This window comes from Lithobates pipiens, unplaced genomic scaffold, assembly GCF_037356315.1.
Source record: "Lithobates pipiens isolate NorthernLeopardFrog02 unplaced genomic scaffold, aLitPip1_a1.2 Scaffold_16, whole genome shotgun sequence".
NCBI lineage: Eukaryota > Metazoa > Chordata > Amphibia > Anura > Ranidae > Lithobates > Lithobates pipiens.
This window is the reverse complement of record NW_027507748.1, coordinates 627651972-627679193: the sequence shown is the minus strand read 5'-3', so window position 1 is coordinate 627679193 and position 27222 is coordinate 627651972. Positions and strand designations below refer to the sequence as shown.

At 42.1% G+C, this 27222-nt stretch overlaps 1 protein-coding gene across 3 annotated transcripts in view; it reads left to right on the top strand.

The window, feature by feature from the left end:
- SPART (spartin) overlaps positions 1 to 26133 on the top strand; it is a 53195-nt gene extending 27062 nt beyond the window's left edge. For 2 of the 3 annotated variants that reach the window (XM_077484144.1, XM_077484143.1), the window contains exons 4-8: positions 8005 to 8143; positions 10087 to 10281; positions 13134 to 13292; positions 13378 to 13468; positions 22455 to 26133. In XM_077484144.1, coding sequence (XP_077340270.1) covers positions 8005 to 8143; positions 10087 to 10281; positions 13134 to 13292; positions 13378 to 13468; positions 22455 to 22644 — 774 coding nt within the window. In that variant the 3' untranslated portion in view covers positions 22645 to 26133. Of the gene's footprint in view, positions 1 to 8004; positions 8144 to 10086; positions 10282 to 13133; positions 13293 to 13377; positions 13469 to 14990; positions 15037 to 22454 lie in introns of all 3 variants that reach the window. The other variant, XM_077484145.1, reaches the window with a different exon arrangement.
- Positions 26134 to 27222: the final 1089 nt, after the last annotated feature.

The following is a 27222-nucleotide window of genomic DNA, read 5'->3' as shown; positions in this document are numbered from 1 at the left end:
TCAAAAAAATTATTTTTGGGGAAAAAAAATGTCAAACTAAAATAAATAAAGTAAAATGAACAATAAAAAAAAATGTTTTTTTTAAAGCGCCCATGTCCCCATGTGCTCGCATGCAGAAGCGAACGCATGCGTAAGTCCCGCCCACATATGAAAACGGTGTTCAAACCACACATGTGAGGTATCGCTGTGAACGTTAGAGCGAGAGAAATCATTCTAGCCCTAGACCTCCTCTGTAACTCAAAACATATAACCAGTAAAAAAAATGTAAATCGTCGCCTATGGGGATTTTTAAGTAGCGACGTTTGCCGCCATTCCACGAGCGTGTGCAATTTTGAAGAGTGACATATTAGGTATCTATTTACTCAGCGTAACTTCATCTTTCACATTATGCAAAAATTGGGCTAACTTTACTGTGTTTTTTTTTTTTTAAGCACAAAACAGTTTTTTTTCCAAAAAAAAGCATTCGAAAAATTACTGCGCAAATACCGTGCGAGATAAAAAGTTGCAAAGACCACCATTGTATTCTCCAGGGTGTTTGCTAAAAAAACATATATAATGTTTTGGAGTTCTATGTAATTTTCTAGCAAATAAATTATGATTTTTACATGTAGGAGAGAAATGTCAGAATTGTCCTGGGTGCTCCAGAACACCTGATGGCGCTCCATGCATGTTGGGCCTCTGTATGTGGCCACACTGTGTAAAAGTCTCACACATGTGGTATCACCATACTCGGGAGTAATAGCAGAATGTGTTTTGGGGTGTAATTTGTGGTATGCATATGCTGTGTGTGAGAAATAACCTGATAATATGACAATTTTGTGAAAAAAAAAAAAAAGTAAAAAGAATCTTGATTTTGCAAAGAATTGTGGGAAAAAATGACAACTTCAAAAAACTCATCATGCCTCTTACTAAATACCTTGGAATGTCTTCTTTCCAAAAAGGGGTCATTTGGGGGGTATTTGTACTTTTCTGGCATGTTAGGGTCTCAAGAATTGAAATAGGCCGTCAGTCCTTCAGGTGTGATCAATTTTCAGATATTGGCACCATAGCTTGTGGACTCTATAACTTTCACAAAGACCAAATAATATCCACCAATTTGTACTTATTTTTACCAAAGATATGTAGTAGTATAAATTTTGGCCAAAATTTATGAAGAAAAAATTACTAATCTGCTAAATTTTCTAACAGAAACAAAGAAAAATTCGTTTTTTTACAGAATTTTCGGTATTTTTTCTTTTATAGCACAAAAAAAAAAAAAACCCAGCGGTGATTAAATACCACCAAAAGAAAGCTCTATTTGTGTGAAAAAAAGGACAAAAATTTCATATAGGTCCAGTGTTGCATGACCTGAGTAATTGTCATTCAAAATGCGAGAGCACCGAAAGCTGAAAATTGGTCTGGTTATTAAGGGTGTTTAAGTGCCCAGTGGTCAAGTGGTTAAACAAGGCCCCAGGCGCTTTCCACATTCTTTGTAGCAGTCCAGTTTATCCTTCCATAGATATAGGACCATTTTATTAAAAGTGAAGTTAAAGTACTTAAATAACTGAACCTTCAATGAACATGCATTTGTACTTGACCATTTGTAAAGAAAGCCCTTTTCCAGGAGTGTGACCTACACTATATTACCAAAATGCCTGCCTTTACACACACACACGAACTTTAACTCCAGAAGGTTTCACTACCTTTCTGATCAGGCCATTTTTTGTGATATGGCACTGCATTACTTTACCTGACACTGAAAATTGATGTCCTTTATATCCCAAAAATAGTGCTTTCTTGCGGTGGTATTTGATCCTTTGCTTTTTTCTTGAATATATTATATTATATTGTGTGTGTGTGTGTGTGTGTGTATATATATATATATATATATATATATATATATATATATATATATATATATATATATATAATTATTCATTATTTTTCTTTCTGCTATAAAACATTATCCAGTAAAAAAAAAAAATCTAATTTCTTTTTTCTTAGGCCAATATGTCGTCTGCTACAAGTTTTTGGTTTAAAAAAAAAAAAAAATAATAAAAATAACAATAAGCGTATATTGATTGGTTTGTGCAAAAGTTTTTAGCGTCTACAAACTATGGGATAGATTTAGGGACTTAACCAAAAACTAGCAGAATACATATTGGCCTAAATTGATGAAGAAATTTGACACTGGCAGGGAAGGGGTTAACACCAGGGACAATCAAAGGGTTAAGAGTGCTCCTGGGGAGGTCATCCTAATGGGGGTGGATGCACTTGATGAAAAGAGAGATCCATGTTTCTGCTTGCCAGAAACACAAGATCTCTCATTTCCTCCCTGACAGAACAGTGGTCTGCCTTGTTTACATAGGCAGACCGCCGTTCTGCCTTTCCTCTGAACGCCGGGTCCCAGAGGCTCCTGCTGTGTGCAATCACAGTGGGAGCAGTGTTCCGGCGACACGTGCCCCAGATCACGTTTACAAAATCACGTACAGGTACACCATTTTGCACAACTGGGCTGCCCTGCCACAGTATATATGCGATGGGTGGTCTGGAAGTGGTTAATGGCATCCCAGTCTTGGTTCATAGGGTTGGCCCACCCTGTGCAGCTATAACAGCTCCAGCTCTTCTGGGAAGGCTGTCCACAAGCTTTAGGAATGTCTATGAATGTTTGACCATTCTTCCAGAAGCGCATTTGTGAGGTCATCCACTGATGTGTATGAGAAGGCCTGGCTTACAGTCTCCACTCTACTTCTTCCCAAAGTTGTCCTGTCGGGTTGAGGTCAGGACTCTGCAGGCCAGTTAAGTTCCTCCACCCCAAACGTGCTCATCTGTGTCTTTTATGGACATTGGTTTGTGCACTGGTCCAAGTCATTTGGTGGAGGAGGGAATTATGGTATTGGGTTGTTTTTCAGGGGTTGGGCTTGGTCCCTTTTGTTCCAGTGAAGGAACTCTTAAGGCTTCAGCATACCCCAAGACGTTTTGGACAATTTCATGTTCCCAACTTGGTGTGAACTGTTTGGGGTTGGCCCCTATCTATTCCAACATGACTACGCACCAGTGTACAAACAAGGTCCATAAAGACAATGATGAGTGAGTTTGGGGTGGAGGAACTTAACTGGCCTGCACAGAGTCCAGACCTCAACCCGATAGAACATCTTTGTGAAGAATTAGAGTGGAGACTGCAAGCCAGACCTTCTTGTCCAACATCAGTGTCTGACCTTACAAATGCGCTTCTGGAAGAATCCTTGTGGACAGTCTTCCCAGAAGAGTTGAAGCTGTTATAGCTGCAAAGGGTGGGCCAACTCAATATTGAACCCGATGGACTAAGACTGGGATGCCATTAAAGTTCATGTGAGTGTAAAGACAGGCACCCCAATACTAGTAATTAATAATGGTTTAAAATCTGGTGCATCTCTGCATGGTAGCCAATCCACTTCTAACTTTGTTCAATTAAGCTTTGACAAAAAAAAAAACCTGGAAGCTGATTGGTTTTCTATGCAGAGCTGCACCAGACTTTTCACCCTCCTAGTTTAGTAAATCAACCCCTGTGTTCGCATTCAAAACTGCATTTGTGGGTGCAAAAGAAAACGTCTTCTGGGCTCCTCTAGGGGGTGTCGTTTGGAGAACTAAACCAAAGAAAATTCCCAGCTCAACTCGCGAACCAGACTGCAAACAACCAAATTATCCTGTCTAAGGCCTGGTTCACACCTAATGCATTTTTTTTTTTTTTTTGTGCATTTTCAGTTTTGCAATAACGCATTACAGTCCATTTAACATGGTTTCCTATGGATGTAGTTCACATCTGTGCATTTTATGGAAAGGGCTTTATTCTGGTTTTTGGTTTCATGGACTTCAATGGATGAAAAGCATGTATTGAAATATGCAAACTGCAACCTGCATATAGGTTTGAATCAGGCCTAACTGTTAGGCAGGCCATACACACTGCAAATTTCTTTCCTGCAACCATGGGTGCCATTTTGTTTTAGGGATAACCCCAAATCACAACGAAAGTAAGCACATGTGTAGGGGGAAGCCGGGGCATGTGTGAGGAAAGCTGTCCCCACCAGGAGAAGACAGTGATCATGTGCTGGATACTCTTACAATTATCGCTAACCGCTAGTGTTAATTGTAAGAGACTCCAGCAGGCTGGTTGTACCCAAGTTGATCCATCAATTTGGTACATTCAGCCTGCCCATTAACAGTTCAAATCTCAGGCCAGTTCAGCAGGAATTTTGAACTATATATGGCCAGCCTTAGATGGGATAATACGGTTGGTTGGTGAGGTGAGCTGGGAATTGTATTTACTTTTGTTTGACATGCGTCACTCTTCTGCATGCTCCTTGCTGCGAAGGCCAGTTATAGGTGGGGCAGTGACCATTGATTTGTGGTGCCATTTGGAGACCTGTGCTGCATTGCAGATGGTTCTGAGTCAGGCGGCACTTCTCTGGACTCGCTTCTCCTGCAGAAACTAGGGTTTCTGTTTTTCTGACCACTCGGATTATTTACATTTTAAGAAAAAGTTCCATCTGTAGGGGGACATCGTGCAGAATTTCAAGTCACCAAGTTCCAGTGACCGCACTGAGATGTCCAGGGTCCCTAGTCATGTTGGAGGGCTGCAATAATAATCATGGTAGTCACAGCAGGATATTTTTCAGTACTTGTTATTTACAGATTTATCTGTAGGGCTGAGCTGTGGAACAAAGGGCACAAGAATTTCTCCTTTGTACCAGATTGGATGTTCTCCAGTTTATGCCGCGTGAAACATTCTGCATTAATCGCAGAAATACAAAGAATAGGTTGTCCATAAAACAAAGCGGGTGGTGTGCATTTGTCTGTGTCTAATTTCCACATTCAGCTCTGTCAGACACCAAGCTACAGCAACTTGATTTCATTTTAAACGCAAAGTAGAACTATAGGCAACTTTTCTTTTTTTTTTTTTTTTTCCCAGTTTGGACAGATTAAGGCTGGGTTCACACATATGGGGAGCGGTTTCAGTGCGGCAGTCCAGTGCGTTTCTGTTCCCCTGGTTCAAGTGTGACATGGAATATTATAGATGGGCAACTCCTATCCTCATATCGATTACTGGTTCCAAATTAATAATATCTATTGCAGTAGGGAACAGACACAAAAGATACACTCCGCATCTGTACAAATAACTGTTCTGCTTTATTATGACGCAATTGAAGGTTTTTATACACATGATTACGTAGGTATCACATTAATATTACAATTGTACATTTATGGTAACAAGGGGCGTAACATAGGCAGACTAATTCTAATCAGGACTCGAAAGAATGCAAACGTACTAAAAACATTAGTGCAGTGTGCAATACATACAAAATAGAATACAATTTTATATACAGAACTTGGGGTGTGCATTGTTACCTGAAATCGCACCTGAACCGGACCCAAAAACGCACAGGACCCTTTTTTTGAAACCACCGCTGCTGCCCTGCACATGTGTGAACAGGCTGCATTGAAAGTTGTTCACATTACATGTTGTTAAAACCACACCCAATTTGCATATATATGTGAACCCAGCCTAAGAGTTATAACCCCTGTCAGTTTATTTTTTGCCATGTGTCTCATTGGGGGACATGTCCCTTCACTTCCTGTCCCATAGTGAAAAAAAGGGATCAGAACTGGTCACCAGAACTAGTGTCCCATTGGAAGATTTCCCCTCTATTACTTTTTCTGGGGGCAACCCAAATTTGGGGATTTTCATTTACTTCCATATAATTTTTTTTTTTTTGCAATTTGTCATATGATTTTAAGAGTTCAAAATCACCTGATAAGTCGCACTCCATTGCCAGCAATAGAACCGTTCAAATTGCTGCGACTCAACTCGTGCAGCGACTTTGATCAAGGTTCCTATACTTCTTTTTTTTTTTTTTTTCAATTTCATTGCGACTTGCATTGTCTACTTTCAAATTAAAGTGGAGCTTCAAAGTGGTTGGAGGGAAACTTCAGAATAGCAAATCTGTTTTTATTACAAATTATGTGAGCAGACTGCAGTTCCTCATTAAGTCGCAAGCTGCAATGAAATCGGAGGTCCAAATTGCACTGATCTGCGGCTTTGAAACCACGCAGATGTAGCGATTTCAAAACCATACTGGTGTGAACCAGGGCCCAATAATAATGGTAAATGGGACAAATGGAGAAGGTGAATCTCCCTAACTGGGACACGGATGGCAATAAAAACTGACAGGTGTTCTAATCCCTCTCCGCTCTGTCCAAAACCTGAAAAAAGTTTTGCTTTTTTTTTTTAGTTTTAGTACTTTAAAACATATATAGATATGGCAAAGTGACCTGCAATATGCACATATTTTATGTTTCTTTTATTTCCCCTTGGCTTTATCAGTATGGTGCAGTCATTAACTTGTTATATGTTCTACTTCCTGCTCACTAATGTAGTAATCTGATTTTGCATGATATTATTCTGTGTAAGTCTGTGGGCCTGGTTCAAGCTGTAAAAGATTATGGATCACTGTGTGGTCTCTTAAATGAAAACCACGAGAGAAAATCATGTGCTGGTTGCCAACATCCCCAATTGTATATGAAGACAGTGATAACCCTCCACGATGTTTGTTGAGACTTTTTAAAGGCCACTTCAAAAACAACTAGGATGGTTATATAAAAAAATCACACATTGGTTATTATATCCATTAAACGGTTGAAAATGCATAAAATATATATACAGACTTGGTAAAAAATATCTCCTCCATTCCGACGCGTTTCAGGAAGCGTTCAATCCTTTCTTCAGAGGTATAATAGAAGATGGTCACAAAAAATGTTTTTGTTTCTACAATAAAGCACATTTTGCCATTAAAGAGTGACCTCATATAGGTATGAAACTCCTCTATAGCATATCAAGGTGATTGCATACAATGATCAGTAATTGTTACAGCCGTGTAAAATATATAAAAGCCAGGTTCACTTTTGACAAGTGGAGGGGGCATCCATATGTTGCCACACCCAGGACCCCGAATGGCCCTCACAGAGGTTTCCCAGTGGTGAGCCTCTAAGAAGAGGCTGGGCAAGGGATACAGAAAATGCACATATTCTTCGGATACAACATGTATAGACTTGATCAATCATGCTGCATTAGACTTAAAGTATATAAAGCCTAGTGCACACAATCAGAAAATCGGACAAAAAAAAAATACCGCTTTTGAAGCGTTAGTATGATAATCTGATCATTAATACACAGCCTTCAATAGCCGACCATGACAGGTCATCTGAAATTATAAGATTGGGGGGGAAAAAAACACAAATTTTAATCTCAGATCGTACCATTTCCATTTTTTTTTTCTTTTTCAATACCGGAAATTCACGCTCTGATTGAAAGAACACGTTCCAATACAATACATTACTTCCCAAGTTGTATTCTGTCATACAAGAATTTTCGATATGAGACTAGCATGCCAAGGAAAAAAAAGACTATCATTCATCCGATATTCTCGTGTGTACGGGGCTTAAGTGTTTTTTTTTTTTTTTTTTTTTTTCTGGATGCCACATATTGGAATCCAGAATTTTATATCCAGTCCAGGAATTGGCTGTAATTTGTGTAATTGCATCATACAGTATGTGAATGCAACTATAAAAGTATGTCTAGACATGGGATGGATGGTAGCCAGAAGAGCAATTACTAAACGTTTTTTTAGTGAGAACAATTGTATATATTGGATTGTACGATATTTTTTTATTTTATTTATTGTTTTTAAGGTTGGCCTGGATGGACTTGTGTCTTTTTTCAACCTAACTATGTATATGTGTGTTTGCACACCACTGATGCTGGCCTAATATTTGGAGAATAAGATCATTCTTCTGGAAAATTGCAGCCTATTCTTCCTCAGTCATCTTGGGGTTGTCTGCAGAAATTGGAAAGAGCCAGTGGGCATATGATCATGTCTATCAGCAACAGGATAGTTTCCCAGAATCTCATGGTCACGGGCACCTTGTCTTGTGTAGGTGGTAAATGGCTAAAATAATAAAACCTTCTATTGTTTGTTTCTGCTCTTCAAGTCCAGCGATGCAACAGAAGAAGTCATTGACTTGAGTCAGACTGTGCATGTTGTCACCATACCTGAGCCAGAGCCTGAACCAATAGAGAAAGATGACCTGCCACCATGGAGTCAGAAGGTTGCCCAAGGAATTCTGCAAGGTAAATAAAGATTAGATTTCTATTTTATCTGCTTGGCAATCGAAGGCCTGCCCAGGTGGAAATAAAACTTTATGCTGCAGTTTGATGTCATTCAGTATAGGTTACAGCTCAGGTCTTGTCTAGCCTTAGGCCTCTTGCATTGGTAAGCCCTCTGCCTACATTAGTTTCCTGTTAGTGACTGCAATAAGGGAAAATTAGCTTACCGAGCTGGAAATTTTTTTACTTTGAATACAAATGGGACATACCTTGCAGAAAGAAATATGAAAGTAGAAAAAGGGTAGTAATATTTTCCATACAGTTAGTTCCGTCTAAGGTCATCTCTGCCAAAAGTTGGTGGTTTTAGTTGTGCAGAGATCATTTACACAGCTAAGAGAATGTCATCAATGATGAATAATATATGTAGTATCCAGCTGTCAGAGGTTTAGTGGTCTTTAGGGGAGGGAGTAAAGAAAAAAATTACTATGGGGAAATAGTGTTAATGGACATGTAAGGCTGACGAGTCCATTAAATCCATTGGTTCATGTCCATATGAGATGCAGTATTGTAGCCTGTAACTTTATTAACTATAGAGGTGGCATCCAAACTGCTGCCCTTTTGCTTTATCCAGTTCTGGATGCAGTATTCCTCCCACTGGACACTAATAGTGGGGCATAATTCCTGCCACTGACACCCAATAATGGGGAACTATCCCTCTCATTGATACTAATAATGGTGCACTATTCCTCCAACGAATACCAATGATACAGCACTAATCCTCCTCCTCCTATTGATCACAGGCACTATGTAATTGTTTTACATCCACTGACTACCAAGCCTAAGGCATTGTTTACTTCCACTGATGTCAGGGCATTTTCAACTTCCATTAGCCACAATCCGTCCCCCTAAGTGCGAAGGGCAATGAACTAGCCCTTTTTTTAGAAGGTCTGGAGACCCCTGGGTAACATAGAATAGCGGTAAGCCTGAGTATTGTTGTGTCATAGACCAGAGATTTAAAAATGGAAATCGTACATCCAGTATTATCTCATAGATGTATAGCAAATTAAAGCCTTCCAAACTTGGAGAGATAAAGATGATTTTTTAACACAGTTCTTTTGTCCAGTTGTGAACTCTCGATGCATTTCGGAAATAATGCTTCATAAAGAGAAATTCTGGTGTGTTGATACATATACAAAAGACACCAGCATACCAGTTAGGCCGCGTACACACGCGGGGACTGTTCGCCCAACTTTGTCCGCTGAACAGTGTTTCGGCAAACAGTCCGCTCGTGTGTGGGCTTTCAGCGGACAGTTTCAGCGAACAGTCCGCTGAACAAGGTTTTTCGGAAATTCCGAAAAACTGTCCGCTGAAACCTTGTTTCAGCGAACAGTCCCCTCGTGTGTAGGCTTGTTCGTCAAACTAAGTTCCGCGCATGCTCAGAAAGGATTTACACGCCGAAAGTTATAATGCAGTGTATAGGACGTCGTATTTTTCGTCCCGTCGTACGCGCCGTTCACGTCATCGCGCACGGTTTCAGCAAACTGTTCGTCCGTTGTGTGTGGCCATGTCCGTCCATGCTAATTTTGAGCGGACTGTTTGCCGAAACTGTTTGACGGACAAAGTTGGGCGAACAGTCCCCGCGTGTGTACGCGGCCTAAGGGAAAAACCACAACAAATGCCCACCTAGAGGGGCAACAGTTTGGGGCAGAGGGGGCCCAGCCCAAGCTCCACAAACGTATACCACTATAGAGGTCCCCAAAGTGTGAGACACAACCGGACAAAACAAAAATGAATGCCAGCCAGGAAACGGCATGCAAATCCCTGGAGGGCTTAAGGGTATACTTGTGGTGTTGTGACTCAATCCACCTGGAGTATGGATTCCTCAGCAGCGGATGCTATCTTTCTTTCTATTTGTAGATTATAACCTACTGTTTTTTGGACTTTAAATGCTATGTTTTTCAATCTAGGGGCCTCTTGGCTGAACTGGGGCTTGGTGAAAGGAGCAGAGCTGACGGAAAAAGCCATTCACAAAGGTGCTACAAAATTAAGAGAACATATTCAGCCTGAGGACAGACCTATGGAAGTCAACCCCACAGTGGCCAAGGGACTTCATGTGGCACAGCAGGCTACTGGCGGTGCAGTGAAAGTCAGCCAGTTCCTAGGTAAAAAAAAAATATCGTAGCTGTATATCAGTTTACAGAACCTAAGAAGCGTGGGCATTGACAGTATTACTCAAGTTTAATTATATCATTTTCATACTGACAAAGAAAAAACCTGCAATTCCAAAGTTTACATTGCTATTTAATAATGCCCCTACAGGAGCACTGTGAACATGATAGCATAGTTGCTTTTATCTTTTATTCTTTAATAATTGGCTTGAAACTTCATGAATGGGTGGGCGGGTTATATGTTTGGGTTATGGAAATTAATTAAAGCTAAACTGTAGGCAAACACACCATCCAGTCCAGCTATGCAATTATGTAGAATGATTCCATTAAAGTGTGGTTTTTAAGCCAAAAAAATGTTTTGGGCGGTTCTGAAAAGAGTGACGAAGGATTAGAAATCCTGTCCATTTTCCACCGTTATTCATTGCTCCACTACAGAGATTTTTCCTTAACCACTTCAGTACTGGGCACTTTTACCCCCTTCCTGCCCAGGCAAATTTTTAGCTGTTGCGATTTGAATGACAATTGCACGGTCATGCAACGCTGTACCCATATGACATTTTTTTCATTTTTGTCACACAAATGGAGCTTTCTTTTGGTTATATTTAATCACCACTGGATTTTTTTATTTTTTGCTAAAGAACAAAAAAAACGGAATTTTGAAAAAATAAATACATTTTTGATAGTTTGTATATATTAACAAACGGGTAATTTTTCTCCTTAACTGATGGGCGCTGATAAGCTGGCACTGATAGGTGACACTGACTGACAGCACTGGTCCTCATGGGAGGATGGCAAAGTAAGTTGCGCTGTAGCGGTCTTTCACCTTTCACCGGGAAGAGGTTAAGCTAACCATAAATGGATCGAATCTCAGCAGGGACCTGCTGAGATTCAGTCCATGTATGGGCAGGCTGATTGTACAACCATCATGTGGAATCTTCAGCATACGTTTATTGCCAGCGGCTATAGCCGGTAGCGGTAATCTCTGTGTTGTCTCGGCAGGGATGGCTCCTCGGACCCATAGTTGCAGTAAATTAAATCGCATAATCTGTGGCCAGCTCTACTTCCTGTTCTGCTGACAACATTTTACCAAAAAATTAAGTGAGGGAAAATCCGCAACAGGGATGCACAGAAAAATCTGGTAGGAGTTCCTACCTTCCCTTACACTAATAACTCTGTTTAATACTATACAATATTATATATAATTCTATACAGTACTCCTTTTATAAAATACAAAAATAAATAAGCTTTTATACATTTTATAAAATGTCAGTAGGACAGGAAGTTGGGGGGGGGGGGGGGGGGGAAGGAGAATCTCTAACCAAGCCCCAGATAGCAATAGAAACCAGACCCAAGTTCTAATCATTCCCCATTTACACCATATATGTTAATATTTTATATAGAACTAACGCATGCAACTAAACCTGTGTAAAACTTTCTTCACTTCTGAGCCTTGCAAAGCTATTATTGGCGGTACGGTGCAGTGCCATTTTTCACATATGATCACTCGCCCCAATACATAGATGGGAACCATTTCCATGGTCCTTGGAAAGAACCAATTGGTAAAGTTGAATTTACCAAGCAGAGGGCAAGTGATATTTTGTATGGGTCATAGTTGTGCCCAGTGTTTGAGACTATAAAACATAATTCTACCTGACATTTAGTCAGTCTTTTACCATACAAAGAATTTTATGGCCCATGAACACAGGTAGTTTGTGTCACAAATCTGCTCTGGTGTTAAAAAAAGACAAAAAAACAAAACAAAAAACAATTCTGCACCCAGGGAGCCACAGGTGTCGCATAAAGCTACCCATAGATCCAGGTGTTTTTCTGCACCCGGGGAGCTGCAAAGGGCGAGTATAGCCATAGAAGTGGATGGCTGTATGAAGCTGTACTCAGGTAAACACTGATGTTTTTCTGTGTCAGTATTTACAAGCGCATGTGAGTATTAGGTAGTCACTAGTGATAATCGCATGTAAAATCTAGCTGGCTGATTGTATCCAAGTTGATTGATCAATCAACTCAGCCTGTCCATACATGGTTCAAATCTTGGCCAGTTCCTGCTGAACCTGCTGAGATTCAAACTGTTTATGGCCGGCCTTAGCTGCAGATACTGTAATTCCATACTATTATTGTATGCTAAAAATAAACAATGGTACATCCTCCTTTGACAAAATGTGATATGGCTTCTGTAGATCAGCAAACACAGCTTGCTTACAGGTTCTTACATTTGAGATGCTTCTGATCTCCTTCTGATCTGTTTTTTGCTTCCTATATATGGGGACTTATATGGGGAGAAACTGTCCTAATAAGAACAATATCCAGTGTACACAGGCCCTTCCTCTGCCCCCAGTGTCTACACTGTAGGATATAGGATTTTCAGATCCTGCCATTGCTGCCCTCTCGCCCTGGCAATGCTCATTGACGGTCATGGCTTTACGACTTTTGGAGACACACAGGCCTAGACAAGAATACAGATCAGGAATATCCACTTTAATCTGACTTTCTGATCTGTATGGTCATTCCAGGTTGGTGGCTCTAAAGACTTTAACAGACAACCAGCAAAATTGTATTTATTGCAGAAGATATTTCTCTTGGCAGTGGTAGCTACCACATTTTGCTGAGCATGGGATTTTGTCGTGGGTAACATTTATACATTATCAGTTTACAAATTAAGATCCACATCTTCAGTCGACAAAGTGATAGAGAATCATGGACCATGTTTATAGAAGGAAAAATAACATTTTTGGTTATTATTGGAAACAGTGACGGTGATTAGGGGAAGCCTTTTTTTCTTGTAGGCAACCAGTGAGTACGTATTTTGTAAAACATGTATATATCTCCCATAGTGGATGGTGTCTGTGCCATTGCGAGTTGTGTCGGCAGAGAACTTGGGCCACATGTGAAGAAACATGGCAGCAAGCTAATTCCAGAATCTTTGAAGAAAGACAAGGATGGGAAGTCTCCACTGGATGGCGCTATGGTGGTAGCAGCTAGTGGTGTACAAGGTATTCACAAGACCTGAGGTCTCTTCCTCCTCTACAATCCAGCAGTTTCAACATGTTGACATGAACCATTTTTTTATCTTTTTAGGATTTGCAACAGTCTGGCTGGGCCTGGAGTATGCTGGGAAGAACATAGCTAAGAGTGTGGCCACAGAGACCGTGCATACTGTCAAATATAAGTAGGTGTCATTCTTGGGACTTTTCCAGTATGCTGGAAAGCCCATTGCTGTAATGTATAATGTGCATTAATGTACAATTTGTTTAATCATTTCCCACCCACCCCCAGCATTCCAGTTCTGAATGCCCACGGGGCAGGAAGGATCAGTGATCTTGTGACTTTTGTCCTATCGGCTACCGATTATTTAGTCTGGTCTGAGAGCTGTCTTTTGTGCTGAGAATGCGTAGTGAGCACGCTCTCAGTAGATAAACACCGGCTGCCCGGTAAAGCATATACAGGGCTGCTATTACAAATGTTGTTACAGGCCCCCATACAGCCTGCTTGACAGGGGCCCCATTCAGCCGAATGTGACTAAGAACATAGATTTAGCAGTCCCTTTCTCTGCGGCCTCAGCTGCACAGTTGAATGTATAGGTGGTGCCCTGAGGCTTCCTACTCAATCACAAATTAAAGTGATAAATGGATACAGGAGTGATTAGTACCGATTGCTCACTGTGTTCATTCAGTGTTCATTCAGGAAAGGAAGGGGCCAGTAAATTACATTTTTACTAGCCCCTTTCCCCAGCTCTCCATGCTGAATCATCCCTGTGTGTGCCCGTAACAGCTGCCGGCAGGAGAGGAGGGAAGCCAGCAGCTCTGGGGGGGAGGGGCACATGTTTTAGGATCAATTCCCCTGCAGTGCAGCCGGAGGGGAAAAAGAGGAGGAGAAGCTGGCAGCACTGCAGGAGGAGGCAGAAGAGGATTGATGTTTGCAATAAGACAGTACAGCCGGACCTCTGGCTCTGCAGGTTACCTGGGTCCCCCTTTTGGAACTGATGGGGCCCGGGCCCTGCCTTATCAACAGCCCTGGGCATATGTGCTGCATGTGGGCTTTAAAGCCCACCCTTTTGTCAACCCACATATGTGTAAGCTGACTACCTTTTTAAGAAAGGGGTTATAAAATGTTTTTTAAGGTGAAATATATGCCTGGTGCAGCACTGTCTGGTGCATTGAATGGAGGAAATAAAAACAAAAAAAATAAGTTTTAAGATTTTAAAGTGTATTTCCCTTTTTTGCAGCCAACTCTGCATAGTAACATCAGGGGGAGCAGGGTACCAGTACACCATCTTCTGGTGAATACTGGTATTGCAGGCAGATAACAGCTGCAGATTCTAGAATATCTGGATGGTTCGCTATAAAGCCAAAAGTTGATCAATCATTTTGACTTTTGCAACTGCATCTAGTCAGTTGGAGCTGCTATTCAGGTATTTTAAAAGCCAGCAGGGCCAGGTGTGGAAATACAATAACCGCGGCGGTATATTTATTTGTCCATACTGTATATATCTGTTGTTGGTTTTTTATTTTTATTTTTTTAAATCAGCTGAGTGCTGTTTAATACTGGGATTGTTTTGTAAAGGTATTCCAAGCAGATGGCCAATTTCAATTTCAAACGGAAACTTCAAAACGAATGCCCTCTCAAGGTTCTAATATTGTATTATGTAAATTTTTATTTATCTAACATAAGCGTAATGATTTTTATTGTAGATATAGGGGAGAAAAGGTGGTTGAACCTCCGGCAACAAAACCCTAAGTGAATACCGTTTTGTGTTTTTAATATGTTAATTAACTGATTTATCATTTGATTAATGCATTTGGTGAATAAAAATGTCATACCCTGAAAAACATTTTGCTAACTTGTACCAATATTTTGTACATAGTGTTTTTTTAATAGCTGTTCTCTTCCATTTTATAGACGAGTCTGTAGATAGATAGTCCTAGATATCCTATAGCCATGTTGGTGACCCAGTAGTTAAGAGGAGGAGATGACAATGTATGTTGTTGGGGAGAGGCGGGTTTTTCAAAATTAGGCCTAACTTAAGCCGACCGTAGATGGATCAAATCTCGGCCAGTGCAGGAAAGAAAATCGCAGCATCTATGGCCTAAAATAAATGTGTATTACCAAGTGCTATATCGGTACTTAAAGAGGAACTGCAGTCTGCTCATTTAATTGGTAATAAAAAAAATCTTTGCCATTCCGAAGCTTCTCTCCAACCACCTTGCATATTTTATATATACTGTTATTCTGTACTTGCCAAACATGCTGCAGAAACCTCCCTCAACTGTGCCTAGTTGCAGCTATTTTAACTGTGGGCAGCTGAAGCCGCTGCCTGTTCACTTGCTGGATTTACACAGATACACACCTGCAGCTCTCATTGGCCCTCTTATGACCCCCCTCCCCTTCCTGGCAAAGAGTGACAGAGAGCTGTGCATGATGTCATAAGCCTAGGCCTTTTACAGGAGAAACAGGAAGTGGGCTGTATACGGTATTTACTGGCAGAAAAATTTTTTTTTGCTATCCAAAGTTAAAACGGCAAGAGCAGAAGTTTTAATAGATGGAAAGATGAAAAATGACTGAAGGTCAGCTTTAATATGAAAATAAGGGTCATGTCATATATTGCGATATTCGTACCTGCTGGGATATAACCAAATCAAGCACAAGATTTAGAGCTATCCCATAGGAGGAATCCAGATTAAAAACCATTGAAATGGTGTGCCCTTCAAATGGCCAGTTCTATAAATGGGAATTGTGTCTGATTTACATATTCATATCCAACACAGTGCTGACACTGTATCAAAATGTTGGGTATAGGTTAATGAATTACCCATAGTTCACTTCTGAAGAAACAATGTTCAATGTGGATTTATGGTCCTCATTCTGCCAATGCACACTCCACATGCCTACTCTTACACAAATTAGGTTTGTTGAATGGGACATTGGCATAAATTATTTTGGTGTATTTGTTGGAGTATATATCGAGCCATTTTTTGTTTTAGATAGGAGGTAAGGACCCCTATTGGGTTTTTACTTCTATGCTGGACTCTGCTTAAGCCTTGTCTTTGCTCCACTAAAAAAGTGTTACAGAATTTACTGTTTGTGTTGCTGTTGGAGATTTATTCTCTCTTGTGCAACACAAACTGCAGGGAAATCCTAATGAAGCTCTGGAAAGCAAAAAAAAAAAAAAAAAAACAAGACCGTGATTTTCAATATTCCCTGCTTCATTCAAAAGGGGGGGAAAAAAGAGAAAAAAAATGTGGTGTGCTGTATATAGGGATGAGGGCACATGGAGAGTATAGATAAAATGGGCGATAACAGCTATATTTAATAGATATATTTGCCTTTTAAAGAATATACAGCTTATAATTGGCGTTTTGCTGCAAAATGTTTTATTTTTTAGGATATGACGATTGGTAATCTGTACAAAGCAATGCTTTATCTTGTGTCTGTCACTGGTAAAAAGGGAAGGACTTTTGACATACTGGGCTATGTTTAAAGATAACATAAATGGCTTGTATGCATCCTTATGTATGGAGTATCAGAAAGGTGTTTTTTTTTTTTTTTAAAGGGCAACAAGGCTAGGGAAACAGTTGAAACACATAAGCTTACAACAAATTTACTTTATAGATCAAGCCTGATATGCAGTTTGGGAAACACCGCTATCCTTTACACATTTCCCTCACCACATTCAGATCGCACTTCCCTTTCAATCCGCTACGGGTGTCAGTGCAGTCTAAGGCCCCTTTCACACTTGTGCAACCTGAAAGTTGCCTGACTTGAGGCAATCCCTGTTTAATCTTGAGGTCTATAGACAGTCTAGTTCTTAGTGTATGGTGGGGTGAAAATAAAAAAAAGTTGGGTCAGTCACTTTAGCTTTTTTTTTTTTTATTGTGGAATAAAATTCTACGAGAGAGGGTTTATGGGTGCAGCATATTCAAAAAGGAGTAGACAGAGTACAGGTATTCTGTAGCAATGGTAGTAGCAGGCCCTTCAAGAGCAGCCTCTTGGTAAATGCTGGCCATGTGTGGGAGCAACCAGACTGATCTACCAAAGAGAGCAGTCACAGCCTTGTCTTGTCTTAGCTTGCAGTGACTTTTTTCTTTAATCGGTGCATCCTTCACCCTTTAAGGCTTCATGTACACTTTAACTACTTTTGACCGCTGGCTGGGGGAAAACGCAAACCGGCGCCATGATGTTGCCCGGCCCGGCAGTCAAAGCATTCCTATCCTTAATGCAATTCTTCCACGTTCAGGAGAGTGAGGTTAAAGTGGAGTTCCACCCAAAAATGGAACTTCTGCTTCAAGGGAAGGTTACCCCTTGACATGCAACATCCACCCCTCCCTCTTGGCAATCATCTGGGACACGCCACGGGGTCCGATGATTGCCCAGCCAGTCACAGTGCGGCGCGTATGCAGTGTGTGCCCGGCTGTGAAGCCACAGCCGGGGGCCCACAGTGACAATGCTGGTGATGCAGAGAGGAGGGGGAGACAGGCGGGGCTTTGTGCCCCCCCCCCCCCCATCGCTGGACCCTGGGACAGGAAAGTGTCCAATTTTATTAAGTCAGCAGCTGCTGCCTTTTTATTATAATTTTTTTTTCTTTTTCAGCTCCTAAATGCCTATGTGTACATGGCACAGGTTTTTATGGAGTTGAGTTTAGGAGCTGCTAGTGTACATGGAGCCTTAGCACAGTCAGATACCTTGACTGACCAGTGAATGAATCCTTCTTACAGTGTCTAGAGACTTCTCTCCAGCTTCTCTGCAGAAAATTCCTTGCAAGACCAACTACCTCTGAATATCCACTCAAACAGGCAACAAATCTCTTCAGCCTCTAGCACATGTCCTAGGCTGAGGCAAGGCCCAAGTCGAGAGACACTGTGTAGACCAGGGTTTCTCAACCAGGGTTCCTCCAGAGGTTGCTAGGGGTTCATTGAACAATTGGAACCTTCTGCCTCTCAGAGAAGTTCCCACTAATACTATTGATCTTTTTAGATATCTGTAAGGGGGTAATTCTTCCCAATGACCACAAGTGTAAGGCCGCGTACACACGCACGGACTGTTTGCCCAACCTTGTTCGTCAAACAGTTTCGGCAAACAGTCCGCTCAAAATTTGCATGAGCGGACTTGCCCACACACGAGCGGACTGTTTGACGAACAAGGTTGGGCAAACAGTTCGCTCAACTTTTGAAATGAACGGACTCGCCCACGTAAGGAGGAGGCAAATCCGCCCATTTCGAGCGCGTGTACAGGTAGGCGGGGCCCGCGAAGGAGACGTCGCGGGCTCCGCCGCCTGGAATGGGCTTAAAGGGGAACCCCAACGCCGAAAAAAATCGGCGTGGGGGTTCCCCCCAAGTCCACACCAGACCCTTGTCCGAGCACGCTACCCGGCCGGCCAGGAAAGGGGGGCGAGCGAGCGCGCCCCCCCTCCTGAGCCGTACCAGGCCGCGTGCCCTCAACATGGGGGGTGCCTTGGGGAAGGGGGGGCCGCGCGGCCCCCCCCACCCCAAAGCACCTTGTCCCCATGTTGATGAGGACAAGGGCCTCTTCCCGACAACCTGGCCGTTGGTTGTCGGGGTCTGCGGGCGGGGGGCTTATCGGAATCCGGGAGCCCCCTTTAAGAAGGGGGCCCCCGGATACCGGCCCCCCACCCTATGTGAATGAGTATGGGGTACAATGTACCCCTACCCATTCACCCGTGAAATAAAGTACAAAAAAAAACACAACACATGGAAAAAGTATTTTATTGCACAGCTCCGGGGGTCTTCCGTCTTCGGGGGTCTTCTCGCCGGACTCCTCCGCTATGTGTGTGTAGCTCTTTTGCTAGCGGAGGAGTCCGGCTTTCTTCCTCCCCGCCGCCGGCCTCTTCTCCCGACTTCGGGGGTCTTGTCCCCCTCTTCGGTTCTTCTGCCGGGCCACCGCGCCTGGTCCGGTGGCCCGGTCTTCTGTCGCCGTCTTCCGTTCTTCTGTCGCCGCCTTCGGTTCTTCTGCCGGGCCACCGCGCCTTCTTGTAGCTCTTTTACAGGCGGTGGCCCGGTCTTCTGTCGCCGCTGTCGTCGTCGTCGCCGCCGCCTTCCGTTCTTGTTCTTCTTCTTGTTCTTCTCCTGGAGATGTTGACTCGACGATCTCTCCGGCCGGAATGCCAGGGACACGCTCCGCTGCCACTTATATAGTGACAATGGGGCGGTGTCACGTGGTATATGTCACATGGGTTGGTCACATGGGTTGATGTCACATGGGGACTATGACATCGTAAGGGGGCGGGGTCACCATGTGACCAACCCATGTGACATATACCATGTGACACCGCCCCATTGTCACTATATAAGTGACCGCACAGCGCGGCTCTGGCATTCCGGCCGGAGAGCTCGTCGAGTCAACATCTCCAGGAGAAGAAGAAGAAGAACAAGAACAAGAAGAAGAACAAGAACGGAAGGCGGCGGCGGCGGCGGCGACGACGACAGCGGCGACAGAAGACCGGGCCACCGCCTGTAAAAGAGCTACAAGAAGGCGCGGTGGCCCGGCAGAAGAACCGAAGGCGGCGACAGAAGAACGGAAGACGGCGACAGAAGACCGGGCCACCGGACCAGGCGCGGTGGCCCGGCAGAAGAACCGAAGAGGGGGACAAGACCCCCGAAGTCGGGAGAAGAGGCCGGCGGCGGGGAGGAAGAAAGCCGGACTCCTCCGCTAGCAAAAGAGCTACACACACATAGCGGAGGAGTCCGGCGAGAAGACCCCCGAAGACGGAAGACCCCCGGAGCTGTGCAATAAAATACTTTTTCCATGTGTTGTGTTTTTTTTTGTACTTTATTTCACAGGTGAATGGGTAGGGGTACATTGTACCCCATACTCATTCACATAGGGTGGGGGGCCGGTATCCGGGGGCCCCCTTCTTAAAGGGGGCTCCCGGATTCCGATAAGCCCCCCGCCCGCAGACCCCGACAACCAACGGCCAGGGTTGTCGGGAAGAGGCCCTTGTCCTCATCAACATGGGGACAAGGTGCTTTGGGGTGGGGGGGGCCGCGCGGCCCCCCCTTCCCCAAGGCACCCCCCATGTTGAGGGCACGCGGCCTGGTACGGCTCAGGAGGGGGGGCGCGCTCGCTCGCCCCCCTTTCCTGGCCGGCCGGGTAGCGTGCTCGGACAAGGGTCTGGTGTGGACTTGGGGGGAACCCCACGCCGATTTTTTTCGGCGTTGGGGTTCCCCTTTAAGCCCATTCCAGGCGGCGGAGCCCGCGACGTCTCCTTCGCGGGCCCCGCCTACCTGTACACGCGCTCGAAATGGGCGGACTTTCCGAGCGGGAACAGTCCGCTCATTTCGAAAGTACAGCGGACAGGCCCACACACGGGCGGACTGTTCGCTCAAACACAGTTTCAGCGGACAGTTTTTCGGAATTTCCGAAAGACTTTGTCCGTCCAACTGTCCGCTGAAACTGTCCGCTGAAAGCCCACACACGAGCGGACTGTCCGCCCAAACACTGTTCAGCGGACAAGGTTGGGCGAACAGTCCGCCCGTGTGTACGCGGCCTAAGGAGCATTCTGCCCTCTGACAATCGCACTAATGTAGCATGAGCTGTAGCTATAGTCCAATATCGCAGGGGTTCCTTGAGATTGGAAAGTTATTTCAAGGATACCTCTATGCTGAGGGGGGCTGCTCTAGGCAGAAGCCTAGGGGGATAGAGAACACTGGTTAAGTGACCCAAAAGCTGATAATTTTTCAAACCATACTTCTACACAAGAACTTTAGGGATTGGTTGGGTCGGATACATATTTATAACTCAGCGATTGTTCTTCTCACTCTGATTACTGGAATTGTCTTCATAGTAACATGCAGAAGCAATCAACCCATTGAGCTTAGGGAAGATTTTCTGAGTTCTGCCGAACAACATTAACAGTTTAACACATGTAGATTACATTTATTTATACTGTGGTTCCTGCGAAGGTAAGGCTGCATTGAGAAAGGCATAATCCAATATAAGAGACCATTGCGACATATAGTCGCGATCCAACCGTATTCACAGGCAGATACGGGCTTGTGAATGTGTACTTACATCTGCTTAACTAGATTTATGGTCTTTAGCTATATAGTTAGATGAACACAAAAAATAGCTTTCTATCAAAAAAAGTTTTATTACCTGCATTTTATACATGAACAAAAACAGATAGCCCTTTAGTGTTTAGCCCAGTTTTGATATGAATAGAGTCCTTCCCCTTTTACAGGCATTTTATATCTTTGTCTGAAATGTACAAAAATCACACCTTACTGTCTTCCTGACATGCTTTGAGGAAATTATGTGCTTATAGAGGAATTATAAGGGTCCATTTACAGTGTTGCATTATAGGGTGCAATACCTCATGCTTGTTGGTACCCTAAGGTGCCATTTATTCTGAAAGGCACCTCAACACCCTTGTGATGCATTGTTGTGTGCTGCTTTGGTTTTTGTATGTGTTAGACAACTTTCAAATGAATATGCCCCCTTAATGCAACTTCTGTGCATTAAATTCATGGCAAATGTAAATGGCCAATAAATGTCTGATTGCTGACAATAACCAGATGCTGACTGTATCAGGGAACTGATTGCACATAAACAATCTACATTCCTTTCTTCTGCTTTTTAAAGTGCCAGTATGACAGTTGTGTGATGGTTTTTGTACTTGTGCATCACAAACCAAAATTCTGTTTAATCCAGGTAATGGATAACTATTTTAATCAACTTAAATATAAAATCTTGTAATTCTTGTTCAGCTCTCATGTTTTTAGGTTCACAGTAGTTTTGTGTTATTAATTTGCCAAGAAGCAGTTCAAAATGTATGTCGGTGATACTGACATTGGAATACATTTCCATTATCTAGTAAATGCTTTCTCTAAAATTCTTTTTATGTGTATACATAGGATACATGCAGTATCTTGATAATGCCCCCAATAGAGACTCACTCGATTTTACTCATTGATTGCTTTTACTGCTTTATCAATGTCCTTGATGCGGTCCACAAAGTATCTGCCTTTTTCTTTGTTGGTGATCTTTACAAACAATTATTCCATTTTGCCTTGATGGGGCAGAATTAGGCACCTGTATACTTGGCAAATTAATTGCACAACTGTGCCCATAATAAATCTCTAGCCAATGCCATCTAATGTCATTCTAGAACTATTTGTAAACTCTTTCAATTTGTGATCTAGGTATGGAAAAGATGCTGGGCACGCTACTAATGATGCTGTCAATTCTGCCATCAACGTTGGAGTAACTGCATTTAACATTGATCACCTGGGTGTAAAAGCCATTGTGAAAAAAACTGCAAAAGAAACCAGCCATGCGATTCTGGATGAATATAAACTGATCGAGAAACCAAACAAGAAGGAGCGCCACTAAACCACTGCCGGCCTTTTACCCGATGCTTTACAGAAAACGCTGATTTAACCCTCGTTTTCCCATAAGCTCTTCCTGCAGTTTACAGAACCATTATTCTAAACTTCCCTTCAATTACACATAACCGTATCTACCTGCCTAATCTTATTGAGTGTGGCATGGGTTAGAAATGTGCAAGTCTGATGTTATGTCCCAAAATGCATTGCTTCAGTAAAAGGAGTGCATACTTGTATTGCGGTTTAGGATAGGAGTGGTGCTTGAGGAACTGAATATACTGTATGTTAACTAGTTTTAGCTATTGAATAAAGGTAATGAGCTTTCAAACCAAAGGTACACAACTGGGGAAACCATCCCAGTAGGGGAGAGGGCGATAAGAAAATAATTATATTGGTAAAAGCGGTTCTGTATTTATTCTGCATTAACATGAACATTTGGTCAAAGATGGCATAGCACTAAGCAACAGAACAGATCCTGAGACATGCCTGCTGCCAGTATTTGCCAAAACGCCCGCACATTTCTTTTTTGCCCTGATAGGTGTCCATAAAGAACAATATAAGTGAACATTAATCTGTATGTAATCCAAAAATGTGATATATCGCAGATGCCCAGTCGTAAGAAGTGGCTGCATTCTTTTTTCAGGTTTTATTTTCAACTTGTCCTACAAATAACACGTGGTGTGTTTTTTTTTTTTTTTTTTGTTTCCTCCCCCTCCCCTATATATTTGAAGGGAGTCATGGTTGTCACACAGGCTGGACTCTAAAACAGGTCTGCCTTTCTTCAGCTCTCATGTCAAAGTATCCTTAGTCTGGGCTACAGGGGTGCGGTTACCTGTATGCAGCGGTATCAATGTATTCCCATCCTGGGGCTACAAGAAGGATTACCTGCACCCAGCAGTGTCTGATCCCTCAGAGTGGGGCTATAGGGGTGATAACCTGCATGCAGTGGTGTCAATGTATCCGTAATCTGGGGAGGATTACTTGCACACATTGGTCTCCATGTGTCCTTAGGCTCGAGCTACAGGGGTGATTACCTGCATGCAGCGGTCTCAATGTATCCTTAAGCCCCATACACACTATTCGATTTTCTGCTGATTTTTATTTTCAGATTTACCAAAATAATATAATACGAGGTCAAACCTTAAGAGTTTCAATTTGTATCCAATCAGACAGGCCCTTGCACTACATGGTTTTGGTAAATCTGAAGACAAAAATCTGTGTGTATGGGGCTTAAGGATACACTGCAGTCTGGGGTTACAGGGCTGATTACGTGTATCCAGTGTCATTAATGTATCCTTACTGTGTGGCTACAGAGGTGATTACAGTTCTTTTTTTTTTACAGTAGTGTATCCAACCCAATTAACTGATCCTAAGTTGTAGAGCAGCTCTGTTAAAGAGGAAGTAAACCCTGGTGGGTTTTTCTTCTTCCCTGCAAAGTAAAGGCCTAATGTGCTAGTATGCATCGCACACTAGCACATTTATGTGACACTTACCTGCAACCGAACCCTGCATCTATCTTTGCCCATGTTCCTTCTGGGGCTGCGTCTGGCTGGAGCCGAGTGACGTCATTCTCGTGCACAGAAGCCACTGGTTACGGCACATTTGCCTGAAGAAACGGCATGGGAAGCCATTCCTTCAGAGCGCATGCACCGATGAAATCATCAGCACAGTAAAAAAAAAAAAAAATCCCCTGAACGGCGCACATTTAGGAGATACTGTAGTTACCTTATTTTAAGCTTACCTATAGGTACAGCTATCTGAAGGAGCATGGGGGTTTACAACCTCTAATCCAAAGCAGCTTTTTTTTTTTTTTTTTAATATAGCCATAAACCATAGATTTTCTCCAATACATTAAACAGTATAGCAGATATAATAATACAGTTTGACTAATAGTTAACAGTTTGAATACAGTATAGATACAGTTGTATCAGACAAGTTAACAAAACAGTCTAGAGTGCAGTGTTGAATGTATTATTGGGGTTTATGAAAGCCTGTACGGCCTTTGACATTGCTACACAGAACTTTTGGGTGTATAATTTAAGTTGCTTATATGTTAAAGTAAAGTCAATTGAACTGAAAAGATTTAATAATATATATACCAGTGTTTATTTGTGATATATTTTGACAGACTATCCAAAAGGTGAAAATAGAATGTTTTTACAAAGCAGTTTCCCTCCACTAAAGTGTGAGCCATGTACCACTAGTGGTAAATCTCACCAATGTTGGTCACCTGGTATAGTTTAGAGTGTACTGGTAAATGGTCACTCTGGTATTGGCTACCAGTTGAATGCAGCAGAGGAACACAGCAATATAGAAACATACCTTGCATTTAGAAAGTGTGTTTTTTTTTTTTTTTTTTTTTTTAACACGGAATATTAAAATGTATATTTTATATTACATAGCAAGTAACTTGCTGATCCCAGTAGTTACAAATTGTGCTGCTAACATATACAAGCATTTCTGAACAGGCTGTCTCCTCAAACAGCAAAAAAAAGGTGAAATGAAAGATTTAAAAAAAAACTTACAACTTAACTCCATAATCAAAATATATTCAGACATTTAAATCCAATTGAACCCTTGCTATTTATCATTATAGTACAGCAAAAAGTGTGAAATACCTTGCCAGCACATAGCAGAGTCAGGCCACGACCCTCTTACACAAAGTACTTGCCCTTCCCTCCAGCTCCTTGAGAAGAACTGCATATTGCAGAAAAAGTTTTGAGGGTGGGGATGTCAGGCCGATGCTGTGTGTGAGCCTTAAGCCTTGTACACGCAATCGGATTTTCCGATAGGAATTTTGTGTTGACAGACTGTTGGCCTAAAATCCGACCGTTTGTACGCTCCATCTGACAATTGTCAGATTTTCCGCAGACAAACAAATGGCAGGCTTAAAAATTTTCCACGGACAAATGTCTGTTGGCAGATTTTCTGATCGTGTGTACACAAGTCTGTCAGACAAAAGTCCAAATTACAAGCACGCATGCTCGGAATCAATGTTCACCAAACACAACATCAGCAGAAGGTGCCCGAAGGGTGGCGCTAAAGAGCTGAAAAGCCACATAGTATGTCACTACGTTTTGTGTTTGTTGGCTGACAGTTCCTTGCCGTTTGTATGAAAGTTCCTGGTTAACGACCTTTGGACAAAAGTCTGACGTTTTGTCTGTGGAAAATTCGATCGTGTGTATGAGGCTTTAGTCTGACTGTCCTATGTCCTGACGGCAGTGGATGTGGAAATAATTATTACTGTATATGCAGTCTGGCCGCCTTACAATAATGAATAGCAGAGGTTTAATTGAGCTTTAAAGAAACCTGAAACACGTGCCTTTTTTAAAGTAAAATATGTATTATAAAGTAATCCTTTTTTTTTTTTACATATTACTTTAGTGTGCTTAAAAGAAGAATAGAGTTGGATTTATTTTAATGCAGTTGCTGTTAAACATCTAAGCATTTGCTTTTATTTTTCGTTTTAATAAAATTAAGTTATTTGTATTAAGAATGTGGCTTGTTTTATAAAAGCTTTTACCATTGAAATGTCTGGATTTGTCACTCCCTGCCCTCTCTACAGCAGTTTACAGAGTGGATCCCAAGGACAGGATCAGGTGAGATACTTTTAGTAACTGGAAATGACAGGGTGTGCATCATGGACGGAACTCATGAGGGCTGCTAAGGTTAAGATTTATTGGGAAAAACACTTCTGTCCCCTTGCTGGTTTGCACTACCTTATGCAGCTGGTACAAATAAAAAAAAAAAAAACAATTTTTAAAATGGAGTGACCTATAGGTTAGGACACAGGGCAGCCTATAACCTGAACATCACACATTTATACCCTTCAGTCAAGATGCAGCGTCATCTTGAGAGGAGTTATAAATATGCTACCACAGACCATATACAAATACGATTTTAAATGTGGACCCGTGCTTCAGATTTTCTCCTTCCACTTTTCTAATACAGATATATAAATGATTCATTAATCCACTGTATTATACAATGCCTAATGAAAATATCCACCGATTAGAAGCTTACATGTTTTATTATTGAATTTTCAATAAAAAACTATTTTCTGGTCAACAAATATCCTTTTATTATAACAAATTGAAAACACAACTGTGATATAAAATAATTGCACGAGCATACATGCCCCTATTTCAAGCAAGTATTGAGTAGACACAGCTTTGGCACCATCTACAGCCTTGAGCTTGTGTGGATGGGCCTCTGTGTCGGCTTGGGAACTGCAATTTTTCTCATCCCTCCAAGTAATATTACTTCAGCTCTCCCAGGTTCTACGGGAATTATGAGTGAACGGGGGGGGAAGATTTACATGGTAACCAAGCTTGTTCAGTTAAGTTTTTGCAATAAAACCTGGAAGCTCACTGGTTTCTATGCAAAGCTGCACCAGATTTTGCACTCTCCAGTTTTTGTAAATAGCGCCCAGTTTTTTTTTTTAGGTTCAACCATAATTTCTCTACTGACCTCAAATCTGGACTCTCATGTAGTCTGTATATTAACCATGTTTAAGGTCTCCTGGTGGCCTCCCTCCCTAATCTTCTTCTTTTGATGGTCTGTCTTTTGCAGCATTACAACTCTT